Source organism: Aquarana catesbeiana, linkage group LG06 (genome assembly GCF_042186555.1).
Source record: "Aquarana catesbeiana isolate 2022-GZ linkage group LG06, ASM4218655v1, whole genome shotgun sequence".
Classification (NCBI taxonomy): domain Eukaryota; kingdom Metazoa; phylum Chordata; class Amphibia; order Anura; family Ranidae; genus Aquarana; species Aquarana catesbeiana.
In genome coordinates, this window is record NC_133329.1 from 110,022,585 (window position 1) to 110,043,403 (window position 20,819).

General features: G+C 43.1%; 1 protein-coding gene across 1 annotated transcript in view; it reads left to right on the top strand.

Annotated features, from left to right (window-relative positions):
- LOC141148037 (lysosomal dipeptide transporter MFSD1-like) overlaps positions 1–10,005 on the top strand; it is a 45,056-nt gene extending 35,051 nt beyond the window's left edge. Inside the window, exon 9 of the mRNA XM_073635194.1 lies at positions 6,765–10,005. Coding sequence (XP_073491295.1) covers positions 6,765–6,881 — 117 coding nt within the window. The 3' untranslated portion in view covers positions 6,882–10,005. The remainder of the gene's footprint in view (positions 1–6,764) is intronic.
- The last annotated feature ends 10,814 nt before the right edge of the window (positions 10,006–20,819 follow it).

Sequence of the window (20,819 nt, forward strand, 5' to 3'; positions counted from 1 at the left end):
TGATTTGGAAGAATTGCAACGATACGCATGACTTATCCCCCGAAATTGCTCTATTATATCCGAGTTTTGCCGGTCCAGGTACCCCCCCCACATCCTCCAAATACATCAATGTAAGATAATGCAGTTCGTCTGGGGCTCCAAGAGACCCAGGATCAAGAAGCAAATTCTATACGCCCACAGAATCAATGGTGGCCTTTCGGTCCCTAACCTGCAAGCCTATTACACAGCAGCGGGTATCGCCCCATTGTCTCATCTCCATAAGAAGCAACAAATGCCACTGTGAGCCACCATCGATTTAGTGGATTCTCACCCAACGCCACTTGCTTCCCTCCCCTGGCTCCCCCGGGCACATCGCCCATCTACCATAGGTCCTTGTCTGGCCCATTCCCTTCGTTTGTGGGATGCGGTCAAATACTCAGCAGGCCTGATTTCCTCTCATCTTCCACTACTCTGCCTCCTTCGTTGCCCACTATTTCCACCAAGTTGTGACAACCCAATGCAGTTTGATTGGTGGTCTGAACATGGCTTTGTGGACGTCCATTCTATGTTCACCCCAACCAAGATTATCTCATTCGCGGCCCTATGATCTTCTCACGATATCCCCCTAAGGGAGTATTACAGTTATTTGCAACTCAGACATTTTCTCCAACAACTTATAAAATCTCAATCCACCCCCTACACTATGACCCCGTTCGAAAGCCTATGTAGGTCTTGCCCCCAGTCCTCGAGTCTCATATATGCAGCTATAATTAGCTCTAAGAAATCACCACTGAGACCTTATCACCTTCAGTGGGAGGCTGAGCTTGGGAAACAACTAGATCCAGAGGACTGGCAGATCTTGACTATTGCACTATCCAAATTCTCCAAAAATGTTCTCTTTTTGGAAAATGCTTATAAGGTGTTCTATAGATGTTACTATACTCCGCCTAGATTAGCGAGCTTTATTCCATCCTATTCCCCCCTATGTTTCCGTGGATGCTCTCAGGAGGGTACATTGGCGCACATTTGGTGGACCTGCCCCAGGGTATGCAGATTATGGGTCAGAATCTATGCGCTGGTTCGCAACCTTTTCAACACCACTATAAAGAGGGACCCTTTTGAGGCCCTTTTGTGGAAACCAATCACAGAACTTCTCCAACCTGAACGCCAGCTGGCAGCACATATCTTTACTGCAACTAAATTGACCATAGCAAGGGCCTGGAAGACCCCAGCCCTTAGCTTTGAAGCAGTTAAAAACTGCGTGAATGACATCATGGTAAATGAGAATCTTACTGCCGTATTATCGGACACTCATGGCAAGTTCCTCTGGGTATGGCAACCCTCGGTGGCTCATAGCTCACGATTTGATCCAGCGCTCCTTTCCCTTTAATGAGCCTCTGTTCCCCCCCACCCCAGGGACCTCCCTCCTTCCCCATCCCCCACTTCCCTCTTAATTTCTTTCTTTTTCTTTCTCTTTTCTTGCATCATATGCTACGCTATTCTTTTCTCTGCTCCTCTTTCTCCTCACAGTCTCTGTATTTCCTCTCTCTTTCTTCTTCTTGATGCTCTGGCCCTCAGGCTTAGCGCTGCTGGGATTGGATACTTGATATGACGCAGTCTATCTTGCATACTGGTGAACGTTGCCCTCTTTTATGTATTCAGTTTAATTTGTTTTTATTTTTGTCTTATAATGCTATGTGTTATAATATCATCGCGCCATATGTTTCACATATGACCTTGAGTGTCAACTAATATACAATTCTACATAATGGCACTCCACCAGAACTCGCAAGATGCGGACATTCTTTTGCAAGTCACCTGGGTTCTCCCTTAGACTATTAAGGACTGGCTCAAGTTTTTGAATGTTATATTAATCTGCCTGAAACATGCAGTTTTATACCCGTTAGTCCACAATGTATCCACCACTATTTTTGTACTATTCTGATGATGTATATTTTCAATAAAACCCTTTGTACAAGAATGTATCATTGCACATGGCCAGCAATAGATTATTGTGACGTAACACATGGGAGGAGCTAGTGATGAGCACTGCTGTTACGAGATCTGAGTACAGTAGCAGCGGCTTTTGGAGGATTTGCGCTCGTAGCAGCTGACTGTTTTCTCCCTTCATGCCACATGCCGGGATATGTGAGTGTATCGGTCTCTGTGTTACTCATGGCTGCATTTCTTGTTTGATCTCTGCGCAATGATATATTTGTCTCTTTTTTACATGACCTGTCTGTGTAAACGCGCAAGTCATCATTCTCCCTTACTTGAAAAAGCGATACTCCGGCATCTTTCAACATTGCACATTGATGCAAAGTAACACTTCAAAGTTAGTTTAAAATCGTTACAATGTCTCTATAAATGACTGTGAATTTAAATGGATGATGTTGCCCTCATTAAAGACTGTCTTATTTGGGGATTATTGTTATGATTAAGAGGTCATATTCCCTTCTTTTCCAGTTGCACATTTAATCACTTTTTATATATTATTATATTATAATATATAGTATTTTATTTATTAATTTTTCACCAAAGTGTCAATTGTTATTATCTTAGTTCTCACCTAGGTGCAAATTGATCAGTGCTGATACATTGTTCACATTGGTTTGTAGGTTTAGCGATATTCACAATATTTTTGAGTTGTACACAAGGTATTTTTGATTAGAGAACACCTGCAGTTTTGTCTCTCTCTGGGTTATTTCCTGTGGCAATCTACTGCTGGCTACAATACTTTATACAGCTAAAGATTATTGGTACGATATGATCATGAAAAGTTGCATTGGATAACATGATCAGGTACTTGAGCAGGTGTGCAAAAGGCCGATGGCTAATGCTCAGGGGCGGATCCAGAGTCTAGTCTCGGGAGGGGCACTGCCAGAAAATCAGCAATGTCCGCCGGCCACCCTCGATCGCTCCCCACAGAGATAGAACGGTGGTCTGCCTATGTAAACAAGGTAGACTGCCATTTTGTCAGAGATGAACAGAGTGATCTTGTGTTCCTGCTAACCAGGAACATGGAGCACTCTGTTCATATAGTGAATCCATCCCCCACACAGTTAGCAAAAACCCCCTAGGGACACACTAAGGGCACTTTCATACTGGGGCGTTGGGGGCGTCGGCGGTTAAGTGCCACTATTTTTTTTTTTAACAATCAGGAGTGCTTTATTGAAAAGTAGAAAATGCAGTACAAAAAAAAAAGGAAATAAAACAAGACATGTGTAGGCAAGTACATAGAGAAATGGATCATACATTTGACTAGAGGTAATCTCTTACTCACAAAAAAATGTATTCTGCTGTATCCGATGTAGCTAAATAAACTCGCTTTAATATTGAATTATTGATCATGCTCGGTATTCCTATCAGGCTTGTCAATACATCAAAAGATAAGGAGTCAGGAGAGGCGTCCACGACACCAGAGAGGGGAGAGTGCAACAGTTTAGTTACACCCTCATAGCAACTTAACCACGGAGCAATCCATCCCCCCCCACCCACAACCCGATGACCCGTCACCCAGCTGAGAAAACCAAAAGACAACATTATCCACCGATCCATGGCAGCCAGACCTTGTCGAACTTCCAGGGGCACCCTCTACTGATATATGTCAGCCTATAGAGGGGTAGAGCAGTGTTTACTCTCTTTTCCCAGGAGGAAAGAGTCGGAGGGCTAGTCGAGGTCCATCCAGCAAGAATCTCCTTTTTAGCATAATAGAAGAGGAGTGAAATTAGAATTTTACTATGATGTGACCTGTGCTCATCCTCGTGTATTCCCAATAGGGCTATCTCAGGTGTTTTTGGAACAGACAAATCCATTCTAACATTTAAATGATCATATACTCCTAGCCAGAACTTTGACAATGCAGGACAGTCCCAAAACATGTGTATATACATGCCTATCTGAGTTTGACATCTAGGGCAATGTGGATCCCTATCAGGGTATATTTTAGATAATCTCGCCGGCGTGAAGTAAACCCTGTGTAGAAATTTTGTTTGTGTCAATTTGTCTCCGGCTGATATTACCAGTTTGGGACCCTGCTCCAAACAGGCTTCCCAGTCCTCCCTTTCTAGAGTGGGGATATCTGATTTCCAGGTATTCCATAGCCTGTCCATCTTGGGTACCTCCCTAGGCAGCAGCGTGGTATATATGGCCGACAGGGGTTTTGTTAGGTCACTGCTAGAAAGCAGGTCTTCCAACGGGTCTAGTTGTAGGAGAGGAGGGATAGGAAATTGTGCCCTAGTCGCGTGGCGCAATTGTGCGTATCGGAAGAACATCCATCCCGGGAATCCATACGTCCTTGACATAAGTGCAAAGGACATCAATTCCCCATTGGGCATAATGTCTCTTAGGGTTTTGATTCCAAATTCCGCCCAGAGCTGAGGATCAGGAATTGTTCGTAAATGAGGCAACCGAGGATTTCCCCAAAGAGGCTGGACAGGCGCCCATCGCCCCACAAGGGAAAACCTCCTTCTAGCCATCCTCCATACTTGAAGTGTTGCCCTGGATGGAGCAGGAAGCTCCTCGTATGCCTTTGCCCCCCTATAAACCAGGTTTTGCAGATCCTGTATAGACCCTAACTGTGCCGCCTCCACACAGACCGCAGCGTTAGAGCGTTTCCCCTCAAACCACCAATACGCCGTCACCAGCATCGCCGCCCAATAATACAGTTTGAAATTAGGGAGGGCAAGTCCCCCCATCTGAGTCGGTAGTTGTAGGGTGGATTTGGCCAATCTTGGAGTAGCTCCATTCCATATAAATGAGATCATTTGTTTGTCTATTTCCCGAAAAAAGGACGCTGGAAGCCAAATCGGGCTATTTCTAAAAAGATAGGTGAACTTGGGTAGAAGCATCATTTTTAGGATGTTTATACGTCCTAGTAAATTAAGTGGCAGTTCAGACCATGCGCGACACCTTTCTTTAAGGAGACGGAGCAGAGGAAGCATAGTTAGATTATAATATTGGGCAGTATCCCTGGATACCAAGTGCCACTATTTTTAGTGGCGCTTACTGACGTTTTAGTGGCGCTTTTAGGTCACTAGCGGGGAGCTTTTAACCCCCCGCTAGCGGCGGAAAAAGGGTTCAAAGCGCCGCTGCAGCGCCGCTTGATTTCAATGGGCAGGGGTGCTTTAGGAGCAGTGTATACACCGCTCCTAAAGCACCTCAAAGATGCGGCTTGCAGGACTTTTTTTAACGTCCCGCAAGCGCATCGCTCCAGTGTGAAAGCACTCGGGCTTTCACATTGGAGTGAGGGGAGAGGCTCTTTACAGGCACTTTGCAGGTGCTATTTTTAGCACTATAGCGCCTGTAAATCGCCTCAGTGTGAAAGAGGTCACTCTTAACCCTTTGATCGTCCCTGATGTTAACCCCTTCCCTGCCAGTTTCATTAGTACAATAAAAGTGCATAATTTTTAGCACTGATCACTGTATTGGTGTCACTGGTCCCCAAAAAGTGTAAAAAATGTCAGGTGTCCGAATGTGCGCCGCAATGTCCCAGTCCTGCTAAGAATCGCTGATCGCCGCTATTACTAGTGAAAAATAAATAAAAATAAAAAAAATTTGTAGATGCTATAACTTTTGCACAAACTAATCAATATACATTTATTGCGATTTTTTTTTTTTTTTTTTTTTTTTTACCAAAAATATGTAGAAGAATATATATCACCCTAAACTGATGAAGAAATTGATTTATTAAATAAAAACTTTGGGATATCTATTATTGCAAAAAGTAAAAAATATTGTTTTATTTTTCAAAATTGTCGGTTTTCTTTTGTTTATAACAAAAAATAAATAAAAAAGAGGTGATCAAATACCACCAAAAAAAAGCTCTTTTTGTGGGGAAAAAAAGGACATCAGTTTTGTTTGGGTACAACATTGCATGACCGCGCAATTGTCAGTTAAAGCAACACAGTGCGGGATCGCAAAAAAATGGCCTGATCATTAAGGGGGTAAATCCTTCCGGGGCTGAAGTGGTTAAGATTAAACAAGATGAAAATATCAATACTAAAAGAGCAGGTTTTTTTTCTTATAAATAATTGGCATACATGTATTCTGCGAATTTACACAATCCATTACTTTTTGTACTCACTTTAATTCCTATACTTTGGTGCTCTGGTGGGGGGAGGGGCTTCCAAGGACCAAGAGAGATAAATAGGATTGAAGGCAGCATCGCCATCACTTCACAATTCACGACACACAGCCATTGCAGCCTTCATGTCTTCATCCTGACTGTCAGTGTCTTCACATTCACGTTGCGCTGGAGACTTGGAGAAGATCATGGAGGGAGGAGGTGGGTGGAGCCAACACTCTCACACTAGGCGTGGAGGAAGAAGAAGGCTCTGAATGCAGCGCCTCGCTCTCCTCCCCCTCAGCAGCGGCTGGGACGTGACTGACCTAACGTCACTGGTTGCTAGCATTAGAGAGGCAAGGCCAGTGGCCCGGCTCCACCCTCCTCTGAGTTCTCCCTCCTTCTTCTCCAGGCTCCAGCGTGGCATGAAGAGAACAGGGTCTCTCTCTCTTGGCGCCGCTGCTGATGTGAGTGAGACTCGGGACAGGAGTCGTTAATATTTTCGGGAGGGGCAATTTCCCCATTGCCCCCCCCCTGGTTCCGCCCCTGGTAATTCTGTTATTGTGGTGACACATACCTTTCATTGAGGGAGGTTTATTGTTTTCTTGGCAACAGTAACTGTAAGGCAAGCAATCTGTACTGCTGTAGAGTGACTCATGTGACAAGTTTTACCATGTATTATTACGTCTTTTGCTGATCTCTCCTTTCTGCATGTCACCAGGGAGGCACACTAAACAAGATGTCAAAGCGAAGACCTCAGATGAAGCACAAATATAGAGATGATGCTAACGGAACACCTCTATTGAATGATGAGGATGATTGCAACTCTATCAACTAAATTAGAGTCTCACCAAACTCAACGTAAAGGAAACTCGCTATGAGATATATACGATGTTTGCTATTGCAGATATCTCCTGAAAATGCTAGTTCCCTAGATTCATGCTGACCCTGGTCTTCACTCTTTCAAGTCGCAGACTGGAAACAAGTATGGGTTTAAGGATTTCCGATTATCATTTCCTGTCTTGCTGGCCTAGGTCATGGAAGCATTGGCGCTAAAAACAGACCAACAATTAGCATTTGCAGAAGAGGACCAGCAATGGCAGCCAGCATCTTTTATCACATGACCGGTGCACTTTAATGCCTCCATAGCTCCTTTCTAATCAACAATACATAAAGCAGGGCAGTGATCGTATTACTCAGCAAATCACAGTTATTATTTCCCTATACAGGTTCTAGAAGTTTTAGGTGTATATATTGAGGAAACAGTAGACACAACTCCCATTCAGTGCCGAGCTGTATTTACCATAATGACACTTGTGAGCCAGTGCCATGTAGAAGTGACTGGAAGGCTGCAAACTTCTACTACATAGCTGGGAGCCAGGAGTAAAAATATAAACAGACTCCCAGCTGCTGTAGCGGCCGGGAAATTGTTTACAAGCCACCACTGTCACCGACGTAGTTAGGTTGGTGGCAGCAAAAACTGTTGTATATTGATCCCCACAGCCTGGAAAGCAGTGTGTTTTTTTTTTTTTTTTAATGGCTGTGCTGCTGCTTTTTAAATTACCCCCTAGAATCCTTATATTGATTACAAATGTTACAGTTAGTACAAATGGCAGATTTGCTGAATGAGTGTTGTGGTAGGATGGACTAGCTAGAGACCTTTTATTAGTAGCAGTGTGGAATATACATTCTGTACTGCTTGATTGAAAGGAGTGGGATGAGTTAGATGGCCTGTAATTTTCTTCCCTATTCCATTTCACTTCCTGTCTCGTGACACCCAGGGTAAGCACGAGTGGGAGCATCCATACTGGATGAGAGGGACCGGATGTTCGCTCTGATCTTCGTTCTCTTAGACGTTTGTCTATTTGAATAGATAGGTTGATGAGGGCGTCTAGGGTCTCTGGGATGTCCACTCGAGCCAGTTCACCTTTTAGTGGTTCAGAGAAGCCCATGAGAAACTGGTAACGCAGGGCGGCGTCGTTCCAGTTTGTGTCGGAACTCCAACGCCTGAATTCTGATACATAGTCTTCGGCCACTCTGCGGCCCTGCTGGAGGGTATGTAGAGCCGCTTCCGCGGTAGCAGTCTGTTGCGAGTCCTCATAAAGCAGAGACATGGCTTGAAAGAAGGTGCTCAAGCTGTTGAGAGAGACATCTTTCTGCTCCAGCAGGCGGTGGGCCCATGACTGAGGCTCTCCTAACAGGAAGATGACAAAACCCACCTTGGTGGATTCAAGGGAGAAAGTCCTTGGCTGCAGAGCCCTGAATTTACTATGTTCCCCAGAGAATCTTTCAGGTGTGGGGACCTTGGGTTCAGGCGGCATCATCACCACCGCGGGTGCAGCGGACGTCCCCGAAATGGAGGGAGCAGAGGAAGACAGGGCCTGAACACATTCCTCCAGGCGGGTATAGCCCTCTTGCAAGTCTATACCGGCCTGGGTGAGTCCAGCAAGATGACGGCAAAGTTCGTCCATTGGAGACGCTCCCTGCGTGGGCTCAGACATGACTGTCTGGTACTGTCACGTACCTGGTGGTTGAGCCCAGTATGCAGGGAGCGGCCTCTCGTATACCTCTGGCTCGAGAACCCCCGATAGAGCAGACAGGGGCTCAGGAGTACAAAGGTGAACAAGTGCCTGACAGGTTAGCTGATGCAGGGGGCTGGTCCAGACTTCCGATGCAACTGAGAGGAGACTGGCAGCAGGTGGCAGGCAGAAGAGACTGCAGATGGTGGCAGGCTGGAACAGTAGACCGGCAGGAAGCAGGATACAGCAGACAGTAGGGAGGTGTTCTGTAGTTCATATCACAAGCAGGTGCAGGCAGGCTGGGTCAAACACTGGCGGGTAAATTAAGTACAGGAACAGATGCCAAAGAAGAGTCAAGGTACTAGCCGGGTCGGTAGCAGGCAGGCAGCAAACAGGCCAAGAGAGCAGCAGAAGAGTAGTCAGGACAAGCCGGGATCGGAGACGGGCAGCAGACAGGGATGGTCAAGAACAAGCCGAGTGTGCGTGTCCCCGTGCCTTCATTCGTGCTGTTGCACATGTGCCGAATGGCTCTTCTAATGGGGAACCTGCGCACAGGTATTCATATGTCACTCTGGTTGTGGAAAGTCTTTCTTGACAATGTGGAAACGTAGGTATCCCTTTTAAGGAGGAAGAAGAGAGGTTGTTTAAAACATCTAGACTAGATGCTTCCCTGGAACAGGTGTTCAAGCAGTCTGACCTCTCTTTTGAGGATGCAGGCAACATCAGAGACCAGATGGACCGACGAGCCGAGACCCTCTTCCGCAGGGCCTGGGAAGCCAATTAGCGGCTATAAGTCCTGCATTGGCTTCGGCTTGTGTTACGAGGAACGCAGACATGTGGGTCGCCAAACTAATGGATCATGTGTTACGAACCTCCAAATCCAAACAGGTATTGGACTCTGGCAGTAGCCTACCTGGCAGATGCCGCAGTCGAGGCGGTGCGTACAACAGCCAAGACTGGTGCCCTGTTAATTTCCGCAAGGAGAGCCTTGTGGGTTAAGACCTGGGATGGGGACAACTCTTCTAAGACTCGGTTGTGTGGCTTTCCATTTGAGGGTTTTAGAAAATGGCTGCAATATAACAAAGAGTAAAAAATTTAAGGGGGTCTGAATACTTTCCGTCCCCACTGTATGCCTGATAAATAATTTAAAAAAATAAATTTAAATTAAATAGATGAATAATAATCTAGCTGGTGATACTATATAATTAATATGAGCTAAGAGATATTAGATAGAACAATAAACATAATATATGTCAAGTGAATATATCAACAGGAGCGCAACTGAAGTAAAGTGCGCGCCTTCATCTGGGAGGTACATACACGCGCCAACCAGGAAACAATCACTAAAAATCGCAATATATGAACTATAATAGACACTAAATTGCAAAGGACAAATATACTAGTAATGGAAATAAGAATGAATATAAGAATACATACTGTACATACACAGACACAAATCAGTTAAAAATTGCACAGGTTCACATAAAAATTCAAACATTATAAAAATTATAAAAATTGTTAAGACTATATATATAAAAATTAATGAAAGAAATTAGATTAATGATTTTACAGAAGATATATGATGATAATAATAAACAAAGAATATATTCATAAACATGCAGGTACATGTTTGTAAAGGCAAACACGTGCGTACATACAGATGCACATACACGCCACCACACGCAACTACTGATAGATTATGGAAATTAAGAAAATATATACATTTAAGAATTATTGTTATATAAAAAAGGTAATAACAATAATTCTATAATTTTATAAATATGAGAAAATTTTCATAAGAAATGTATTCAATAGGGATAGGTTGGTATTAATCACCCAGATACAATATTGGATAGATACTATAGAACTATTATCAGAGGAAAAATGAAACAAAACACAAAAAAAAGAAGAAATCACCTGAGCTAGCGAGCGATTGGACTGTCTACTATTAAATTAATCTAATTTCTTTCATTAATTTTTATATATATATATATATATATATATATATATATATATATATATATATATATATATATATATATATATTTATTTATATATATATATATTCTTTTTTTTATTCTTTATTTGCGAAAAAATAAGATAAAAACAGTAAACATGCAATAGTACTTATATATATATATATATATTCTTAACAATTTTTATAATGTTTGAATTTTTATGTGAACCTGTGCAATTTTTAACTAATTTGTGTCTGTGCATCCAGTGGGTAGATTTAACACCTTACGTGCCTCGTTTAGTCCCTGTCCCAAACTAATTCTTGGATAATATGGAGATACACGATAGGAAGGTGAGAAGTTGGTATGTGTCTTTGGTGCACCTGTTAAACTTATATGTTGACTGTACTACCAGATGCTAAAGTTTGCCAGAGTTAGAATGGTAGTATTGTCAGTGACAGACTATCCCCTGGTGTTCGCATGTGGTGTCATGCGATTACCAGGTTGTACAGAGAGTAATGTAGAAGGAGGAAGGAAAGGGAAAAGAAAGAAGGAGGGGAGGTCTTTTAGGCATCGGAGAGCTACTTAGTAGTAGAATGGTTGTGTACTACTAATTGGGATGTGTAGGTTTTTGTATATAGGTCTTCCAGGGTTCCCATATCTTGTCGTATTTGTCTGTAGTGGACAGGAGTATACTGACTGTTTTTTCTTGAACCATTACCCATGATATTTTCCTTTTAACAGCAGCTAGGGACACTGTAGGCTGTTTCCAAGCTCGGGCTATCTTGAGTTTGGTACCCAGCAAAATGAAATGTATGAGTGTCCGGGGATGCCTAGGACATCCTAATGGGCTTCCGTTCAGAAGGGCAATCTCGGGTGTTTTTGTTACAAATAAGTCGGTCACTTCACGTATTAAAGAAAATATCCTGTTCCACAGTCCCCGAATACGAGGACACTCCCACCAGATGTGGTATAGAGATCCAGTCAACCCACAGCCTCTAAAGCATAAGGGGGATCTGCCTGGAAAGATCTTAGCCAGACGTAGGGGTACATTATACCACCGCGTTAGTATTTTGGCATTCGCCTTTATAAGGGAGACATTGGTTATGCCCTTAAAGGCTTTCTGGAATTTGGAGTACCACGTATTGGTGTCCCAAAAGACTTTAAGATCCTGTTCCCAACCCAGTGCGTATGATGGGAGGCACTGACACACAGAAGGTACGCCGTACATTGGACCTGGACACTTACAGGACACATCCACAGGATATTCATCCGCCCGTTATGTAGCCCACACTATAGCGTGAACGATCATCCGTCCTATGCTGCTTTGAAATACATTCACTGATGCTGGAAATATAGTATACTTACAACTCTTCTATCATTATGGTCTGGCATTCATGGAATATTTTATCACATTTAACTGCTGTTGGTGCTCTTTGAACACAGAATCATTCATCTGGAATCTATACATATGTAAATATACTCAACTCTCAACCCCTGATGAAGGTATCAAAATACTGGAAACGCGTTGGGTATCAGGGTATACCACCCTTTGGAGAGTACATATGATATGATGATCTGTACTTGTGCATTTTTTGTTCTGTTCTTCATGTAATGTATCTATGTAGTGTGTAGACACCTCTACGTCTTTTTATTCTATATTATTAAAGATATTTTTAATCACAGAGTTGGTGGTCTGTCAAAGTCCCATTTAGGGGGTATTTTTCTTTGTTCTATGATGGTTTCTTGGTATTCTCAGTGAGTGAGGCATAAATCCTAGAAATTCCTCCCCTCTGATCCATGCATCCCGAGCACCATTTTTCATATGCTGTTACATTCAAGGGTTCAGGTTTTGTGGTCCATAATGAGAAGATAAAATGTCGAATTTGATGCAGACTGAACCTTTACAGAACAACCCCTTATTTGTCCACCACTGAAATGCCCCAATATCCTGGCCTGGGGGAAATCTGGGGTTGTGAAAAATATGTGCTAAGGGGTGAGTATCCGATATTAGGTAGGGGTATTTGTATAGGAGGTCACTAAGGGTCATGGAATGCGATAGAGTAGGAGCCATTATGGGGGGTCTGTTTTGATGGGGGATCCAAGCTAAGAAATCAATAGTGTGCAATGGGATAGCTTGCCTCTCCATGTCTACCCAAATTGGCCTATTTCCCTGAAAGTATATGATCGAGAACTGTGATAACTGAGCAGCTTGGTAGTATCTCCAGAGGTCCGGCAGGCCCATTCCGCCTTGTGTGCGTCTTCTAAGGAGCACACTGTTCGGGCAGCGATGTCCCTTATTTCCCCAAATGAATCTAGTTATCTGGGATTGGAATTTTTTCAGGGGCCGTCTCAGGATCAGGATGGGATCGGAATAAATATAAAATTCTTGGGATGAGGGTCATTTTCACTGCGTTTATTTTACCTATCCAGGACAAATTCCCCCAACCCCAAACTGATAGGTGGGGATGGCTATTCTTAAGAGCTGTAATTCCTAAACCCTTCCTCCGATTTGGATGTACATTACCCTCAAATTAAACCCAAGAGGGTGCACTTTCAGCCCGCATAAATTATATAACTATTGCTTGAATATGTTTTGGTAAATACCTGAAAAAAACTAAAATTGTGCATGTGTCCAAATATATATGGACCTAACTGTATGTATTCTTATATTCATTCTTATTCCCATTACTAGTATATTTGTCCTTTGCAACTTAGTGTCTATTATAGTTTATATATTGCGATTTTTAGTGATGGTTTCCTGGTCGGCACGTGTATGAAGGCGCGCACTTTACTTCATTTGCGCTCCTGTTGATATATTCACTTGCCATATATTATGTTTATTGTTCTATCTAATTAATCTCTTAGCTCCCATTAATTATATAGTATCACCAGGTAGATTATTATTCATCTATTTAATTTTAATTTATTTTTCAGCCTTTAGCAGGCATTTAACATTATCCTTTAATCTTTCATCTTTTTGTCCCCATAGTGTTATGCAGTATAGATTTCATTATGCAGTCAGCTGGTTTCGGTCAGCAGATGGAGTATTTAAGTGCTGTCTCGCCGGTTCCCTGTCATTACACTTGATAAAGGAGCGCGCATGCGCCTTACGGACTTCGCACTTGCTCTGAAACATGTTGTGTTTCCCCCACCTGCTGACGTCACATGTAGTTTCCACGAGCCACTCGCTACTTTCCTCTGAAAGATACAGCTGGTCTCCTCCCCGGCTTCCAGGGTTATTGCAGCATGGAATTTTGACACTCCTGGGAATGTGCCTCTGATAACAGCCACATCACTCTGTTAAATGTTGACCCGTGTAGAGCTTCTTTGCATTTTGACATGTAAGTGCCTACTATTTCTTTTTTAATACTGATTAAAACACTCTAACTCAGAGGCACTCTCTTATCTTTGTTTTACCAAGTGATGCAAGCGTAGGGGGGGAAGACTTTCCCACTTCCTCTCTCAGTGGGGAAGGATTACTCAGAGTCCCTACATCCCCCAGATTGTAAGAGAGAGCTACAGGCTAGAGTTTCTTTACTCTCCTCCCCCAAGTTTCCATTTTTACCCACTTGCCCAAAGATCCTCTCAAGGCAGCGGGTATCTTGCAAAATGTCAGAGAGCTAGCAGAGCAGGGAGTCATAGAGCCCTTTTCCAGCAGGACAATGCGGGCAGAGATCCTACTCGTACATCTTTGTAGTCCCAAAGCACTCAGGAAGGTACCGTCTCATAATAAATTTAAAGAGGCTAAATGCGTTTCTGTGGTACAAGTGGTTCTGCATGGAAAGTGTTTATACTCTCAGAAAGCACCTTCTCAAGGACGTATTTATGATAACGATAGTCTTGAAGGATGCCTATCTCCATGTCCCTATCTTTCCAGAACACCAGGTTTTTCTCAGCTTGGCAATCCCCTCGGAGCAGGAAATGCAGCACTGGCCGTTCTCTGCCCTACCCTTCGGACTGGCTACCAGTCCGAGAGTGTTTACAAAGATTCTGGCAGAGGTGGTTACTTTCCTGATCCCCTATCTCGACGACATACTAGTTTACAACCAGAATCGAGATCTCCTTCTCTCCCACCTGGCCAAGGTAGTGAGTACCCTGGAGTCTCTGGGTTAGATCATCAGACAGGAGAAGTCCTTGCTGGTTCCTGCTCACATCAAGGTCTATCTGGGATTCCTGGTGGATTCAACAGCACAGAAGCTTGTTTTACCCCAGGGCAAGGTAGATGGCCTCATTTCAGCAATAGAGTCCCTTCTAGAATTAGAGGAGGTCTCTTACAGAGGGGTCATGAGAGTTCTTGGACTGATGACATTCTGTATCCCAGCAGTTCCATGGGCTCTGCTCCATTCCAGGACTCTCCAGCAATTCCTCCTATGCTCCTGGGATGGGAAGAGAGGAATGCTGGACGACAGGGTTTACGTTCCAGCAGAGGTAAGGGAGTCTCTACAGTGGTGGCTGTCAGAGGCTATAGAAGGGCCACCTTTGGGGTCAACTCCAACCCCTCAGGATAACAATGGATGCAAGCGCCTGGGGTTGGGGGGCCCACTTAGAGGAACTTCGAGCCCAGGGTGCCTGGAACCAGGATCAGAGGACCGCTTCCTCCAACTTCCAAGAACTCTTGGAGATCAGAGAGGTCTTAAGGGCCTTCGAAGAAAGAATCAGGGGCCGAGAGGTCCAGATCCTTTCCGACAATGCAACTGCGGTAGCATTCCTGAATCATCAGGGAGGCACCAGGTCTCGCGCTCTTCTGATCCTGACTCTGGAAATGCTCAGGTGGGCAGAGCAACGAATCCCCTCTGTTTCAGCTGCACATATAAAGGGGCATACAATGTCAAAGAGGACTATCTCAGTCGGCAGCCGATTCACCAGGGGGAGTGTTCTCCCTTGTGTGCCGGCACTTCGGCAACCCAGAGATTGACCTCTTTGCCCGCAGAAGGAAAAGAAGAGTGAATAGATTCTTCTCACTTTCTCAGGAAAAGGATTCAGAGGGGGTAGACGCGCTGGCCCATGTTTGGGACTTCCACTTAGCATATGCCTTTCCCCCCATAGTTCTAATCCTGAGGATACTGCAGAAACTAAGTCTTTCAGAGGGCAGACTGATTCTGATCGCCCCATGGTGGCCCAAGAGGACCTGGTTCCCTTCCCTGGGAAATTGGTCCATCTTCCCCTCAGCATCTTCCTTCTCCTTCAGGGCCCAGTCTGCCACCTAGATCCCGGCTTCTTCAAGCTGAAGGCTTGGCTCTTGAAAAGGAGAGCCTACGAAAAAGGGGGTGTTCTGAGAGAGTGATCGACACACTTCTTTTAAGTAGGAAGCTAAGAGGACTTCCCAACGAGAGATCCCTGCCATCCTGGACTTTCTCCAGAATGGCGTGGATCAGGGGCTGGCGACCAAGACACTTAGGGTTCAGGTTGCAACTTTGTCCTGTTTTTTTGGACTGGAGATTGGCTCTGGACCCTCTGATTAAAAGGTTCTTGTCGGTCAGAGAAGACTGTCCCCAGTGCAGATGAGCAGATTTCCATGCTGGGACCTTACTTTAGTTTTGGAATCGCTAACCAGGGCACCGTTTGAACTGTTAGCTCTTATCCCTCTTAAGTTCCTTACCTTTAAAATAGCTTTCCTGATGGCGGTTACAACAGCCAGTAGGATAAGCAACATTCAGGCTCTGTCAATAAGAGAGCCCTTTTTTCTATTATTTAATGACCGGGTTGTACTTGGGCAGGACCCCCTGTATCTCCCGAAGGTAGCCTCAATGTTCCACAGAACTCAAGAGATTGTCCTTCTTCCTTTTTGCACCAATCCTCAGAACGAGAGAGAAAGTTGTTTTCATTGTTTACCAAGTTATAAGTACGCTGCGCTATCAAAATGGCAAATATAAAATTTAGTGCTAAATTACAAATAAATTGATACTGTGCTCTCTCATAACATGTGAAATATATGTATAAAACACCCACAATATAAAATCCGTTGTTAATATGTACTTACATGCGATACTTCAATAAATTATATAAAGTGCTCCAATATGCCTGTGCAATGTCCAAATAATGATAAATAGATATTCCAAAGTGCTTGTGCAATGTTCAAACAATAATAGATAAAAAAATTCCAAAAAATTGTTCATGCGATTCAGTGCTGCATCCATGCAATTCAGTGCTGCATCCATGCAATTCGGTGCTGTTGTGCTTTGTGCAATAATCAGATTAGTAGTCCATAAATATTCCAAAATACATCTATGCGTTTCAGTAAACACAAGGTAAAGTGCTATACTCATACAAGTGCTCCCCCCCAGGTGATAGCCCCTCACCTTAGGGCGTGTGACCTTGCTATTAGGCTTGGTCAGAATACGCCTTAGAACCTCTATGGGTTCGGTAGTATATGCAGGATCCTGGATGGATTACACTTATGCCTCTGTTCCTCACAGCAGTCCTGCTTATAACCTCAGTATATTAACACAGAGAGAACTTCATGGTGCAGTATGTACTAAGCATTTATTAAAACCACAAAAAAAAACCCACAGTGGGTACTCACAATATGAAAGCGCTTATAGGGCGCCACTCTAAAATAGCAATAACAAACAGGTAACGGCGGCCGGTATCGAGGTGGCGTGCTGATCATTCCCAACAGGTTGTTTGTGTAACGTACCGTCCTGTCCCCTTCCCCAACGCGTGTCGATACAAGGGGTATTACGTATCTTCATCAGGGGGTACCTGAAGAAACTCCAGAGAAGAGGAGTGTGAGGAGGACATGCTGTTGTTCCTAGTTTTCGTAGAACAGTATTTCTCTTCTAGATTTTTCTTAAAGAAACCAATTTATGAGTACAGACAGGCCTGTCATGTGATTTTCAAAATCTTCTGGAAAGTTCTGCAGCCTGTCAGGTGACCCAACGGACCTGGTGCTGTGCGATTCTCTCGACACTCTGTTGATGTCAGACCTTGTCCATTGGCTTATTTAGATAAAGTAATGCCCTGTACACACAGTCGGACATTGATCGGACATTCCGACAGCAAAATCCTAGGATTTTTTCCGACTGTTGTTGGCTCAAACTTGTCTTGCATACACACGGTTACACAAAGTTGTGGGAAAATCTGATCGTTCTGAACGCGGTGACGTAATACACGTACGTCGGGACTATAAACGGGGCTGTAGCCAAAAGCTTTCGTCTTTTAATTTATTCTGAGCATGCGTGGCACTTTGTGTGTCGATTTGTGTACACACGATCGGAATTTCTGACAACGGATTTTGTTGTTGGAAAATTTTATAGCAAGCTCTCAAACTTTGTGTGTCGGAAATTCCTAGGGAAAATGTGTGATGGAGCCTACACACGGTCGGAATTTCCGACAACAAGGTCCTATCACACATTTTCCATCGGAAAATCCTATCGTGTGTACAGGGCATAAGTGTTTAGAAGGTCCAGCCATTTATTAGTTATTTTTTCTTTCCAGAAGAAGGGTCAGCAAGCATCTAGGGCAGTGATGGCGGACCTTGGCACCCCAGATGTTTTGGAACTACATTTCCCATGATGCCCATGCACTCTGCAGTGTGGTTGAGCATCATGGGAAATGTAGTTCCAAAACATCTGGGGTGCCAAGGTTCGCCATCGCTGATCTAGGGCATCCATAGCAAGATGGATCAAGCAGACTATTTCTTTATGTAAAGGTAAATAAATTTAGCGCTCGTCTCTAAAAGGTGAAAAATTTAAATATAAATGCTGCAAACTTGTAAGATTAAATACTTAATCCAAACAATATTGCTAAACAAAAAAAGTTGCGCAAATACAAATGGTGAACATGTGTGTGTAAAAGCACCCTTGAAATAATTCATGTAATTTTATAAAAATCGTGATAAAAATGCAAAAAATGATTTATGTGTAAAAATTCAAAAAATCTATATAAAAATTGAAGGGACTATGTGAAAAAATCCAAAAAAATAAAAAAATAAATGAGTAAAGTTGGGTCATATATGTTGCATGTAAAATAATGACAGTAAAAAAGCTTCTGAAACACACCAACCTACAGAAAAAAATAAATGATCAACAATTCAAGAAACAAGTGCATATAAAATTGTGTATATATGATGATAAAACCTCAAAAAAAGTCCAAAAACATACAAAAAATATATAAATATAAAAAAATTATATATATATATATATATATATATATATATATATATATATATATATGTATATAGAAAAAAAAGTCCAGAGCCGAGAGATGAAAACAGCTGGTGATCCTACAGACTCTGTATCCGTATCAAATTCATCTTACACAGGTATGTCAGATATTGCACATCGATCCTTGCGGGGGACAAAATAAGCAGCCAGATGGCTTCTTACCAGATCTGATGGACTCCCAGTTATGGGAGTCGTTCTCGCAAGAGTGACTGAAGGAATCAGCTTCTGGTCTTCAGCTCTTCAGTAATCTGCATGCACACCTGCCTGTGTTTCTCCTCAATCATGGGGCTGTTTTCCTGGATGGTGAGCCACAGGTCTCTCACGGTCTTGTTACACAACTATTTCCATAGAGTGTTTTAGCAAAAAAATAAAGCGGTTCTTTATTTTATCAGCTCAGCTCAGAGATTCCATTCAGGTTTTATAAAAGGAGAAAAAACAGAGGGGAACTCATGTGCGGTAAATTCTTTAGGTGTTTATTCCAACGATAAAAACTTTTACAAGCACATTTAAAAGGATAATATAAAAAAACACTCAGCAGCAACAAAAATTCATTCACATTGCCTGCTGGTGTGTGGTGACGTCACGGACCCCCACCGACCGGTTTCCTTGTAAAAAGCATCGACTGGGAATGGAAATATCCAGGACATCAGCCACCACCTACTTTTATAATCAGGCAGGGGTGACACCGGACGTACGGATTGGATCCGATCCTCCCCCAGTGTCACACATAATTATACAACACAGTGGCAAATTTACACAATTCAAGTGCAACTAAAACACTAATGCCGCGTACACACGAGCGGACTTTCCGGCAGACTTGGTCCGGCGGACCGGACTCCGTTGGACAATTCGATCGTGTTTGGGCTCCAGCGGACTTTTTTTCCCCAAAAGTCCGACGGACCTAGAAATAAAACATGTTTCAAATCTGTCCGACGGACTCGGCTTTCTAGCGTGCAAACCGTTCGTCTGCTAATCCGACGGACCAAAACTGACGCATGCTCTGAAGCAAGTACAAGACGGAAGCGCTCAGTCTGGTAAAACTAGCCTTCGTATTGAAGCTATCACATTCTTCACTAATTCAGTGATCTTTTAATACAGCGCATTCTTTTTTTCTTTATAATGATAGAAGAATGAAGTTGTTTTGCTACTTATATTCACACAGAGTTCTCACAAACTTCTTTCTTCTTTATTCATCCTCATGTCATGACTAATATTCTAGTTTTTAAAAGCCACATCTGCATAAATAATGTTTACAATCCTTTTTTAGACTCATCTTTGAGGGCCGGTTCACACGGGGGCGACTTGTCAGGCGACCTAGCCGCCTGACAAGTCGCCTCCCGTTCTGTACAATGGAACCGTTCTAATCGGAGCGACGCAAGTCGCTCCGACTTAGAAGAAAGGTTCCTGTACTACTTTGGATAGACTTCTATACAGAAGTCGTCTTGCAAGTCGCCCCGGCAGTCGTGTGCAGGTCGCCTCGGTGAGGCGACCTGCAAGTCGTGCCGCGTCTAGTGTGAACCGGCACTTAGAATTCTATATTTCAACAATTTATATTTTTCAATTTCTTAAAAATGTTAAAAAATTCTTGTGATTTCCATTTTATTTATTTTTTTTGTATTTTCAAGTTACCACAATAATATTATTATCTTGTATTTTATATGAACTTTAATGAGGTTGGTGTCCCTTGTTAATTTGACAAAAGGCAAATTCATTTAGCACTACAAGTGCAAAAGTGCACTTGAAATTGCACTGAAAGAGCACTTGGAAGTGCAGTCGCTGTGGATCCGAGGGGCACATGCAAGGAAACTAGACATGTGCACACTGAAATATTTTGTTTCGGAATTTCGTTTTCGTCCAAAAAATAAATTTATTTAGTTACTCCCGAAATTCGTTTTTATTTATTTCATTAAAAATTGCATTCGTCCGAAAATCCAAATTAAGGTTGAATCTGTCATTGAAGGCTTATGGTGTCTGTCGAATGTTCAAAGAAGATTCGACGGAGCAGCTAAACTGTACGACGCCGTATAGTTTACCTGTTCCGTCGAATCTTCTTAGATCTTTCAACAGACACCATAAGCCAAAGTACGTGTGTACTTAGTTCTAGCTATTTTACTGCGCCTCCTCTTTGGTTACA